At 51.5% G+C, this 12339-nt stretch overlaps 1 protein-coding gene across 2 annotated transcripts in view; it reads left to right on the top strand.

Moving 5' to 3' along the window:
- Window positions 1–789: 789 nt before the first annotated feature.
- Window positions 790–12339, top strand: part of IGFBP7 (insulin like growth factor binding protein 7) — a 15409-nt gene continuing 3859 nt past the window's right edge. For both annotated transcript variants that reach the window (XM_059844080.1, XM_059844081.1), the window contains exon 1: window positions 790–1294. In XM_059844080.1, coding sequence (XP_059700063.1) covers window positions 805–1294 — 490 coding nt within the window. In that variant the 5' untranslated portion in view covers window positions 790–804. The remainder of the gene's footprint in view (window positions 1295–12339) is intronic.

Below are 12339 nucleotides of genomic sequence, written 5' to 3'. Positions count from 1 at the left end.
CAGACGCCTTCTAAACACCCTCCAGGGAGGGTGACTCCACCATCTCCCAGGGCAATCAATCCCAGTGTCTCAGTGGAAACTTTTCACCCTAACAGTGAAAAATATTTCACTATCTAGTCTGAATTCTATCTAGCACAGGATGTGCCTTAGCTTAAAGCCTTTTCCTCTCATTCTCTCACTTCAGGCACGGCAGAAGAGACAGATCCCCCACCTCACTGCAGCCTCCTTTCAGGGAGTTGTAGAGAGCAATGAATGCCTTCAGAACCTTCTAAACGAACCCCTCAGCCCCTCCTCATAAGACATGCTCTCGATAGACCTTCCATGAGCCTTGTTGCCCTTCTCTGGACATGCTCCAGCACCTCAAATGTCCTTCTTGTAGTCAGGGGCCCAGAACTGAATGCAGCACTCCAGATGGCAAGTACAGGGGGACAATCTCTGCCCTGAGCCTGCTGGCCACACTTACTGACCGAGGCCAGGATGGCATTGGCATTCTTGGCCGCCTGGGCACAGCTGGCTCGTGTTCGGCCGGCTGCCAGCCCGCTCCCACGGCTCTCTTTCTGCTGGAAGTAGAAGGGGGAGCAGACGGGATGCCGGAGCTGAGTGCGGGACAGCCGGGAGGCACCGCGCACGAAGGGCTCAGCCGGCGGCGCGGAGTGTCCGGCGGCCACGGGATGGCGGCGGTGCCCCGCTGCCGTGGCCGTGGCCGTGACCGCGGCGGTGACCGGGGCCGGGGCGGCGCCGCCGGGGAGGGGTTTCCCCGCCGCGGCTTAAGCGGCTGCGGCGGGCGGGCGGCGCCGTGCCGCCATGCCGCCCTCCGCGATGCCGCTGCTGCTGCTGCTCCTGCCGCTGCTGCTGGCGGCGCTGGCGGTGCCCGCCCTGGGCACGGCGGCGGCGGCGGCGGCTGCGGGGGGCTGCGGGCCCTGCGATCCGGCGCGGTGCCCGGCGCTGCCGGCGCGGGGCTGCCCGCTGGGCCGAGTGCGGGACGCCTGCGGCTGCTGCTGGCAGTGCGGGCGCGGCGAGGGCGAGGCGTGCGGCGGCGGCGGCGCTGCCGGGGGGCGCTGCGCCCCCGGCCTCGAGTGCGTGAAGAGCCGGCAGCGCCGCAAGGCCAAGGGCGGCCCGGTTCCCCCCGCCGGCGGGCCGCCCGGCGTGTGCCTCTGCAAGAGCCGCTACCCGGTGTGCGGCAGCGACGGGCAGACGTACGGCAGCGGCTGCCAGCTCCGCGCCGCCAGCCTGCGCGCACAGAGCCGCGGCGAGCCCGCCATCAGCCAGCGCAGCAAGGGAGCCTGCGAGCAAGGTGCGGGGCGCGCAGCGGGGCGGGCGGGTGCGGGACGGGGCATGGCCGCTCTGCTGCCCGGTTTCGCGGGGCAAACGCCGCGCCTCCCGAGCGCTCCTCCTGCCGATTTATCCCGTCGGGGCGCTTCTTTGTGAAATGGACGTGATTTCAGATCCGCCTTAAATGGACTGGAGAGTCCCAGTCGGATGGCGCTGCCTAAACTTGGAGTAACACTTCGGACGAGGCGCAGAAACGCAGAGGAACTCGGGCACTCACTGCTGGCTTCCAGCGGCGCTGGAGCCACACGCCCTCACTTTTCATACTTTGCCTGAAGCTTGCAATTTGGGCTGCTGTGAGATGGAACAAAAGGGGTGAGCTATCCAGGGGAGTGTTCTGCCCGGGATGGTTGCGAGCAGAGAGGAAAGGAAATGATTAAATGGATGTGAAAGCCACAGAAATTAAGAGCCAGCATTCACTGGCTCGCTTTGGTTCTAAATGAAAACAGTGACTTTCCTGTGAGCTGCACGTAGCGGTTTGCACTTGCTGCATTTTTGACCAGGAGCTTGATTCATCCCAAGCTTTTTCTTAGGGATGGTGCTCAAGGAAGAAATTGCTCTGCTGTGGAGCCTCTACTAGAAATTCTGCCCTCTGAGAGTAGTTTTTGCCGGGCGGGAGGGAGGAGTAAGGCATAGCACGCAAACCATATACTAAACATCTCAAGGACAAGATTGCAGCGCCAGTGCTGTTTTTGTGGAGGAGTGTTCTCATAAACACAGTATCTGCAGGTCACAACCTCCACCTCCTCCTCCTCTTGCTTCTCATAACTGAGGCCAAGTATTTTGCAAAAAAAAAATGTTTCTGAAACTCCCAAGGCAGGCATGAAAGACTGGGTGAGGATTGGGTTATGCGCTTTGATGTTGCCCATTAAATGCCCTGTGTGCCTTTTCACAAACCTTGTCCAAAGCATTCGGCTTACATATTAGCCAGAAACAGTGTGGTACAGTATTAACTCTTGGAGGGAAGGAATTTCAGCCTTCGGGGCAATGTGGAATGAGATGAGAATGGCCTCAGTCTGTGCCTGTGTCTATTATTTGGAAAGAGCCTTTCCTGCCCATTTTAGACCTCAGGAGTCCTAAAATGTGTGCTGCTTCTTGGCTCTGCCAGCCCAGACAAGTGAGAAGATGGGTTTGAAAGATGTCATCCTTCAGGTGTGCACTTGAGAAGAAGGCTGTGTTCTCACTTGTCTTGCCCTCAGTAATATGAGAATTCATTGCAAAGCAGGTATTGATACTTCTAAGGTACTGTTCCCACCCTTGGCTGCACTTCCTGGTGTCTGGCCCAGACTGGATGCTGGTGTGACCTGATGGGGCTTTGGTCCAGACTGTGGAGACAGAGTTTGATGAGGTCAATGCAAACATTGGGTCTCAGAGTGGGACAATCATTCCATGCACAAACTGCATCCCTTCCTTGGAGAAGGTCTCTTCAGGTGTGCAGATCTGCAGCAAGACACCTTTGCAGGCTGTTACCTGTTCAGGAATTTCACTGGAGCATGTGGTGCAGAGCAACTGGCAAAATGTTCTGTCCTCCATCCTTCAGGGGACCAATTCTTCTTTTGGCTTCTGCTGCTGGGAGAGCTCTGACCCAGCATGTCAGGGAAGGGAGCAGGATGGATGTGGGCTGCTCAGCAGTGGTGTCACAACTGACCCTTCAGAGATTTCCCTCAGCTGCATGAGCCTTCCTTGTGCCGTGGGCCTTCTGGGGATATGCACTGCTCTGTGGCTTGCAGCAGAGGCAGGGACTCATCCAACAGCCGTGCTAGACAGCTGGAAGTATTTCTCTATCCCTCAGGGCCTCCAGGCAGCTAGGAGCATTGGGTGGGAAGGGCGGGGAGTTGTAATCTTCGTATGGATTTTGAAACACTGACAGAAGAAAACACTCATCCCATCAGCCTGACAGGATAGAGCCTTTTCCAGTATCTTTCCAGAGAGGAGATGACGCTTTTCTAGGTTTCTAGAAGGACCTGAATGTTGTGGTAGTCAAATAGTGGAAGTTCTGGTTTTTGCCATTTCCCACCACAAACAGATGTGATCTCCTTAAGGCACTATCTAGGGTGGGATCCAGCACAGGGAGACCACAAACAGGCAGGATCAGTCATTTTTGTGACAGTTTTTGCATAGAAAGATGTCCTTGGGTGACAGAGCTCTTGGGCTTCCTGCTTGTGGTAGATGGGCTCTGAGGTGTCTGCATGCCCTCACACATCCTTTCGGTCCAAGAGAGAGCAGCCTTTCAAGATAGTATCTAAGAAGAGATCCAGAAACATGTTTTCAGCAGCGAGTCCTAACTGTGTTTGATTGCTCTTGGGATTTTTAAATTTTGTTTTTGTTCAAATGGAGTTGAAGGGGGAAGAGTTGTTTTGCACATCCTGATGGAGCTTTCTTTGATATTAAATAGCAAAAGGAATGAGCACGTTCTCAGCCCTGCAGAATTTGCCTTGACCTTGTTCTTGATTGTTTCCCAGACCTCTCAGATGGGATGTCTATGTTTTGTACAGAAATCATGAAGCCATGCAGAAGGTAATTCTGCAGCAGCCAAAACTTTTGCTGAAGGGCAAAGGAAGACACAGTTGAGAAGAGTTTGAAAGGATGGGAATAACCCTTGCTCTACCTGCACTTGGCAGATGGAGGGGTCCAGCTGGTCCTTTTTGGAGTGGGTTTTATGGGGGCAGGACTGTTGGGGATGTCTGGAAAAAGGCATCCTACTTGACTGGCAACTCCTTGAAACAGCCTGGCTGCTCTTGGTGCTGTGCCAGCAGAAAAAGCTGCCTGCCTTTTTGCTCTGGGGGAGCAGGCAGCGATGCCATGGTGCTCCCTACTGGCTGGGCTCCTGCTTTACCTCACACTTGCACTCAGAGCTGGCCCTGGGTTTGCCCTGCTCCCTGTCAGGGCACCACTGCCTGCATCCCATCTCTACCTGTGTGTCCCAGCAGCCTCTTTGTAGCTAATCGCAGCGCTGAGGATGCAGGAGGTGGGTGCTGTGATTTTCCATCTGCTTTCCAATATTGCCTTTAAACAGATTGTCTGTTTGCTCTCTGCCTGTGAAAATGCAGCTCAGGTCTGCCTCCAGGTATTGCAGGCAGGGCAGGTCCAGACACAAAGCAGAAGCCTGCTGGTGGGGCAAGTACAGGCAGTCTGGGGTGCCTCCTCTGGTGGCCCCCTTGGCAGGAGGGGAGGCTGCTCTGACAGCTGGGGAGCTGCCCTCTGTCACTGCTGTCACACAGCTGTGCACAGATGTTCAGACGTGCCTCTTGAGGAGTTGGTGGCTGCAGGAATGTAGGCTGAAATTCAATTTGCAGTGCTTACACTGAGGCTGTTTGCAGCCAGCTAGGACCTGGGGCAGGGCTGTGATACCCACTGCCATGCAAAGCCAGCTGGCATAAAGAATTAGGGTTGCGTGGCTCAGCTCAAGCCAGGCAGAAAAATAGCACCAACCCCCATTAAAAAAAAAAGCTATCAGGATTCCTGCTGATGATCTCTGAGCTGAAAAGTACCAGGCACTGACTTGTTGCCCAACCAATGCAGGAAGGGAGAAATACTGCTGAGTCTTTCTTATCATTAGCTGCCAGCAGATACCTGCTTTGAGAGATGTGACTGCTGGAAATACTGCCCAAGTTGCCTCTTTATGTGGTTTGAAGTCCCTAATGTTTGTTCCAAGAGGGCTGGGGTGTTCAGGTTGTTTTGCTGTTATCAGTTAAGACTTTCTCTTTGTGTTAGGCTCCCTTGTCTCTTGGTGGAAGCCAAACTCTTATACTTGCTCAAATGCAGTGTACCACAGAGCAGCTCTCAGCAGACTTCAGAGGACAGTGTTCACTCTCAGGGGAACTGGTGCTGCTTTGTTCCTACCTACAAAAACCTCCTGGGGGTAGAAACTCAGGGCCTCTCTGTGTGAAGGGTAAATTTGCTGGCTTGCCAAGCAGTCTGCTTTATTTCTATTCATCTGAATGTGGTTTAAAACTCTGTGGCTCCAGGAAAGTGTTTTTCCAGCACTGGGAACATGCAGGGCTTTTCCTTATGATTATGAGGGCTCAAAGGATCCCTCCCACAGATAAACAGCAGAACCAGAAGGGATTCTTTTACAAGTGACTCTAACCAGCATTAAACTTGTCTAAATCTCACCAGCAAGGAGATCCCAGTCACTGGAGCTGTAGCTGTGCTGTCCCCTCAGAGAGGTATCTTTTTCGCTTCCCAGAAGCTCAGACAAGCCTCATGGAAGGGTTTTGTGTTTTTTTTTTTTTTTTTTTTTTTTTTTTTTTTTTTTTTTTTTTTTTTTTTGCTCAGGTGCCACACACCAGCTCTGGGGCACAGAAGAAGGTGGGTGTGAGGTTTCTTGGCTGTCCACAGGGTTTAAAAAAACAGGCTGATGGATGTAGGACTGTGACTGCCAGGCTCTGGTGGAGATTGGCAGCCCCAGGGGCAGATATATCTCCCCTCCAAATTCCTGCCAATTTACCCCATCAGTGGTTTTGCTTTGCTGATGCTTCACTGCTCCATAAAGGTTCATCTGTGCTGCAAACAAAGAAGTGCCAGGTTCCCACAGGTCAACTTCAAAACAAGGAACATGAATCACATCTGTTGGCTCATTCCATCCAAATTCAGCTGTTGAGGCTCTGTCATAGTTTTGAGGGTGGTTTGTTTTATTTCTTTAATCCACCACCAGAGTAGAGGAAAAACAGGAGTCTGGGAAAAAAAAAGCTTGTGGGAAATGGCAGACTGCTGTTATCACTGAGATTAACTCATCTTCTCCCGATACAGCTGCCTTAAGTACAAAGGCCCCCAACTCTGGACATCACAAAACATAGTTCATAGCCAGGCACATTTTGCAAGAAATTCTTCTAGGTTTGCTAACAAGAGGCTCAGATTGCTTTAGTTCTTTCCTTCCATTCTTCCTTTTCTGGATTTTAAGGGACTTAGAAGAATATACACTTTTCATGAGTGGTTTTGTCTTTGCTGGGGAAAGATTTAGAAAACTTTTTGCCAAGTTATCTTGGTTGGAAATGAACCCAGTTCCCTGATTCTCCTGGGAATCTGGTTTGAGTTCCTTCATCAGGTGGGAGTGGGCGTCTTGTAGTGGTGGCCTGTTACCTGCTGGCTTCCACTGCAAAGGAAAACGTTGCTTTTGGAGCTGGATCTTTCCAGCACTGTTGTGCTGCATCCTGAGAGCCTGTGGCAGAGTGCTCTGGGGTGGTTCCCATCAGGGCCCACAGACTTGTGAGTGCCTAATTGGCAAAGCAGGACACAAATCATTTCCTCATGGATTATGGGGGCTTTGCTCATCTCCCCATCACCAACTTCCAACTCTGGGAGATGGGTATCCTGAGGACAACTGGCCCTGATTTTAAGACAAAGAAGGCATTAAGTGCCTCTGCCTTTTTCTCATCCCCTGTCAGTGCACTACCCTCTGCATTCAGCCAATGATGGAGACACTCCTTGGCCTTCCTTTTGCTGGCAATGTATTTATAGAAACTTTTTTTGTTGTCTTTAACTGTAGCAGCCAAAAAAAATTTCTAGTTGGGCTTTGGCCCTTTTAATTTTCTCCTTACATGACCTCACAACATTCTTATAGTCCTCCCCTGTTACCTGGCCCTTCTTTCAGCAGTGATAGATTCTCCTTTTTTTTCCCTAAATTCCAGCCTAAGTTCTCTGTTTAATGAGGCTGGTCTTTCCCCCTGGTTGTTCTACACTTGGGTACAGTCTGAATATTTAACAATTCATTTTTAAAAACACATCCAGCCTTCCTGGACTCTTGTGTTTCATGACTGACTCCTCAACACTGCTGTTCATTGCTCTCAGTGTTCAAAAAGACTGGTGATTTAAAATTCATGTGTAACTTTGGGGACTTCCACTGTTGTAGCACAGGTCATAAATTCCTCCTTAAAAGGCATTCCACTATTTGAAAAGGTTTTGGTTCATTGGAGCTTGAGTTTTTATGGTTACTGTGCTACAAGCTACTATGGAAGTTGTTGAATATATTACTTGTCAGAGTTCTAGAGAGCAGCAGTATGCCAGGGACTATGCAAAAGCTTCACAGCTCAGGAGGATCCTGTATTTCACCTGTGTCTTCATTCTCAATCATGAGAGCATACCCAAATTCACTAGGAAAGAATGACTACTGATCAGCAAATTCCACCCTATGTTTGTTTTTTCTGATGCTGGAAAGGCATGCTGTGTTTTAAAAAATGTGTTTAATCTTTTGTTGGGCTGAGGTTGGCTGAGGTTAGAACTAAATAGGAGATTACCACATAACAAGTCTAATCAGGTCGGATTTTTGAAAGCCCTGCTTGCTTTTCCATGCAGAAATGCTGCCATGCCTTTTTTCTGTCTCCGTTTTCACATTCTTTCCAGGCTTTAGCTCATGGAAGTAGATGATCCTTAAGGTCCCTTTCAACCCACACCATTCTGTGATTCTGTGAGACAAAGGTCATGCACGAGGTCTCTGGAGAGAGGGTGGTTTTTACCAGCCCGTGGTACCACGGCAGGGCTGGGGTTTCCAGCGGCAGTGGTGTGCACCACGCTGGGCTCGGTGCTGTGGAAGGCAGGAGTTGCTCCATGGCACAGTGATGGTGGCCCAGGGCCCCTCCTCACCGAGCTGACTCAGGCTCAAGTCTGCAGGGCTTGGGCCAAAGCTGAGTTCGTGTTTGCAGCCTTTCCAGAGCCTGCTGAAGCCTGGGGAGGGGCATCCAAACAGGCGCAGCATCCAACACTAGCTCCCTCCTGTGACTCCTTAGTCTCCTCCAAGGCAGGCTGCAGGAGGATGAGAAGGTAACTTCAGAAGGTAACAGAGGAGGTTTGTACATCTGCCAGAAAGCTGCAGGCTGCTTGCTTTGGGAGTGGGGAAGGCTGGGAGCTGCCCACACTTCCCGTCTGCTGCCGCCTCTCACAGGGCACTGACGTGGGAGGGAGCAGCTGAGGCCATGCCAGCTAACATGACTGGATGTCCATTGCTTATGGAAGATTTCCCTTTTTCCATTTAAAGTAATTTTGAAGGGAAAGTACTTTACCAGCAACGCAGAAAACTGGAGTTGGTTTATTTTCAGACTTTCAATAGCTTGTGGGAGTGAACAATGTTCAGCTTTTGCTTGGGTTTGTCCTCTTGGGGAGTGTTCCCAGCCAGTGTGTGACCTAGGGCTGTGGCAGGGCAGTGCAGTGCTGCCTGGGAGCCAGGCTGACACCCACGTGAGCTTCAGCCTGTGGCACATGGCTTCATGTGTTCATGGTCTGGGCATCCAGGCACTCCCAAGCACCAGGACATAGCCCATGGTGCTTAATGTCCAGCTGATTTTTGCCTTTAGTCACATACCTGTAGGCCCCTTGATTTTAGCAAAAGAAGTTACTGCTCTGCTTGCTGTGTGGTTTTTATTGGGTTGTGTGTGTGAACAGTAAAGGAAGATTGGTGAGGAGCCTCTAACCCTCAGCTGTGAGTGACCATCGAGGAATCAGTGAGGGACAAGTGGGTGGGCTGGGAGATGCCAGGTGTCTGCCAGCTGAGGCTGGGCACAAAAGGGGTGCCTGCTGCAGGAGGGGTGTCAGGAAGAGATGCCAAATAATATTCTCATGTCCAATAATATCCAAATAATATCCAATAATAATATCCTCGTCAAGGATGCCAGAGGCTCTGCTGTGCACATTGCTGTGGCAGAAAAGCAACTACATAGAACAATGGGAACTCCTTTCCAGCTGCTATTTTTGACATGACACAGGCTGTCAGTTCCCTGCAAGCTGCAGAAAAAGTGTTTTCAGGCTCTGTCCCGGGGTGAATGAGCTCTGGGGCTCTGTAAGAAGCGCCTTCCTGGGCCAGGGAGAGCTGTTTGTTTTACAAACAATGGGCAGAGCACAGAGGAAATCTTGAAGTGCCTGTGGAGAGCAGCTGATCTCCATCAACAGCCTGGGCTGTCATCCTGGTTAAGGAGCTCATATGCAGTCAGGGAGCATCTGTACATCCACAGTGTCCCCGGCAGGACAGCGGGGATCACTCAGCCACCGTGGTGCTGGGGACCATTTGTTTGGGCAGGTGCAGCCCTGAGGTGCTCAGCCTGAAGGAAGCTGATGCAGAAACCATCCCCTCTGTGGGCAGTGCTGCCAGCGGAGCAGCAAGGCCTCCGAGGTGCAGGCTGTGGGATGATGGCAGGGGGACTCCTTGCTGGCAAGAATCAAGACATCTGCTCTGTACAAGGTGAGCTGGTTTCCAGTCCCAGCTTTGCTCCCTTCACAAGAACTCCTGAAGCAAGCAAGAGGGGCACTTGGAGGAGGGAGTGTCCTCACATCTTCTGAAGTGCTTGCAACGCTCTGCCATCCCCTGCCTCTCCTGCTGTGTCAAGTTGCTGTATCATCTGTCCATCTCTGTCCACTCTGAGGGCTGAGCATGAGTGGGACCAGCACAGCCAGCAAGAAGGATGACTGCCATGCACCTGGGTGTCAGCCCACTGTGGTGAGAGTTTAGCTACTGCTGTGGCCAGTTGTGACTTGACTTTTTAAATCTGGTGACTTCTTGGCCTTTCTCATTTTCAGTGGGGAAGAGCCCAGCTCTAGAGTTTTGGCTGTATGGATTTAAGTCAAATGTCCAGAGGGAGCACAGTGACTTTTCCCATGACACTTGCTGCATCTCTCAGGATGTGTATTCCCTCCTGGCCACAGAGCTGTGTCAGATACATGCAGAGGCCTGTGGATGCTTCCAGCTCATTTTGCAGCCAAATGTAGAACGTCATGTTCTGCCTGGTTGGATCAGGATGTACATCCCAAGCTCAGGACAAGCTTGTAACAGCCAAGCTCTCACTGTGCTGTGACTGCTGTGCCAAGCCAGACAGGGCTTCGCTGTGAAGCTGTGCAGGCAATTCCCCTGTCCAAGAAGATAAACAATGTCTCCTCACTGAGGAGGTGGGTAGAAATTCCATATCTCTTTTTCCCTGATGGCAATTGCTGCTGAAAAATCGTGGTGTGACCTGTTCATCCTGGCAGGGTGAATAAACACCTCTGGGCAAGTGGGTGCCTGAACTCTTGGCACAGGGGGAAACTCGGCAGTAACCAAGACTGAGACACCTCAGGCAGTGGATTTAGTGGTGTGCTGAATGCTGCCAGTTCCCAACCAGGGGAGAATTGAGCCAGGTCCTGGAAGAGCACAACAATGCCTTAACATCCACGTGGCTCTTAATGTAAAAGTGAGGATCTCTCCTTTTCTGTGGTGCGAGGCGGTGATCACTGGGGAGCACTTGTGTTTTTCCTGCCTCACGGAAGAACCCCAGTGGTAGGATGGTGTCCTGCAGAGACAGACATAGCCCTGATAGCCAGGGACAAGTCCCAGGCTCTGCTTTAGGAAAGCCAATTTGCACGTGGAGGGCTGGACAACATAATATAATAAACCAGAATATAATAGAATAACAGCAGCAGCAGCAGGCTCTGCTGGGTGCATATCAGCCCCTCACAGAGCATGGGTCCAGCCGAGCTGCCTGGGGACATTGTGTCCCATCACAGCTTCCAAGCACCTTATTGTCCCTATTGTTTAAGGGACACCAGAAAAAAAGAACAGCTGGGCTGTGCAGGAAGTGCTGCACTGGGTAAGGGGAGCAGAGTTCATGACCTGAGGCAGCCCCATCCTGCAGATGGCAATGGACTGGCCACTGTAGGGTACTCAGGGGAGAAAACCTTCAGCAGGGTGTTGAAATGCTGCTTAAATCCTCTTCTCAGCTGAGAGACTCTCTGTGCTGATGAGGAGCACCTGGGTTGTGGTGTCTGCCAGGAAACCAGCCTGTGCTGACTATTAGGTGTGGTTTCAGCCATCACCCAGGGCTACACATAAAACTTTTCTGCTTCTCCACAGCTGCCTTCTGTTAAAAATCAGAACTGGGATACTTCTGTAACAGAGAATGTTGAGTGCAGCCACCCCTAGTCTCTAAGCAGCTTCCCTCCAGCAGGCTGTCCTGGAGAGAGTCATTCCTGGAGAGAGAAGTCTCGAAAGAGAAGAGCAAACACTTCTCTGGGTTTGCACCAGGTGTTCAGGAGCAGGGAACCACCTCAGCGTCTCTTGGGCTAAAATAGAAGCATGGCTGATACCTTTGGCTGTGCTGCTAGTGTGGGTCTGCCCCTGATCACGAGGAGGAAGAAGCCACCAGCTTTCTGCTGGAAGGTGTTGGTGTAGTGGGATGCACGTGAAACCTGCACCCCACTGTCTGCACCAGGGCTGCGGGGTAGAGTGCACATGCAGGGCTGAAATCAGTGCAGATTCAGGACCCCATAAGGAGCATTGGGACCCATATCTGCCCCTCTTTTACTGGGAATGGCTGTGTGTGGTCTGTGAGCCAGTATACCCAGGAGCTTCTGTCAGGCTGGCTCTGGAGTACCTGTCTGCATAGGAAATGCCTTCTCCTGATGGAGTGTAATGGGAGCTTTAGTTTCCTGTTACTGCCTGCATCTTCAGAACAGAAGGGGGAAAGCTGATTGTGGTGTTCTTAGAACTATCAATAACTGGAAATAAACACTCTATGCTCCTTTGGTCTGCACTTCCTATTGCAGGGAATTAATAGCTGTGTTTTACAAAACAGCCTTGCTAAAGAGGGATTGAACAGAAACGGCCTTTCTTCCCTTCCTGGGATAAGGGTCATGTCTCCAGCATTTCCCAGCCTGAGGGATAAACATCTCCAGCCAGATCTGCAAAACAACCCTGCTCTGATCTGCTTTAAAAGCAACTCTCTATTTAACCAGGAATTGGAGCTCTCTGGAGAAAAACAGAGCTCTGCATTCACCTTCTCCCTTCCCAGATCTCACCCATGGAGAGCTCTGCCACCACCCAGCCAGTCTTCTTTGGCTGAGCATTGCACACAGGTAAAACAGGAACAACACAACATGGAATTCTGCTAGCCCACACTGAAATCATGCTGGAGAAATGATGCTGCAAAGTTGGGCAAGCTCTTCATGGCATGACAGAGTGGGATGCACACTGTCTCCTCGGGGTCCTTTCCTCCATGCCAGCTGACTGCATGGTAAGCAGGCCAGCAGTTGGTACAGTTCTGCTCAGCCCCT

Source organism: Haemorhous mexicanus, chromosome 4, assembly GCF_027477595.1.
Source record: "Haemorhous mexicanus isolate bHaeMex1 chromosome 4, bHaeMex1.pri, whole genome shotgun sequence".
NCBI classification, from domain to species: Eukaryota; Metazoa; Chordata; class Aves; order Passeriformes; family Fringillidae; genus Haemorhous; species Haemorhous mexicanus.
The sequence above is the reverse complement of the archived record's forward strand: the minus strand, read 5'-3'. Positions and strand labels throughout refer to the sequence as shown.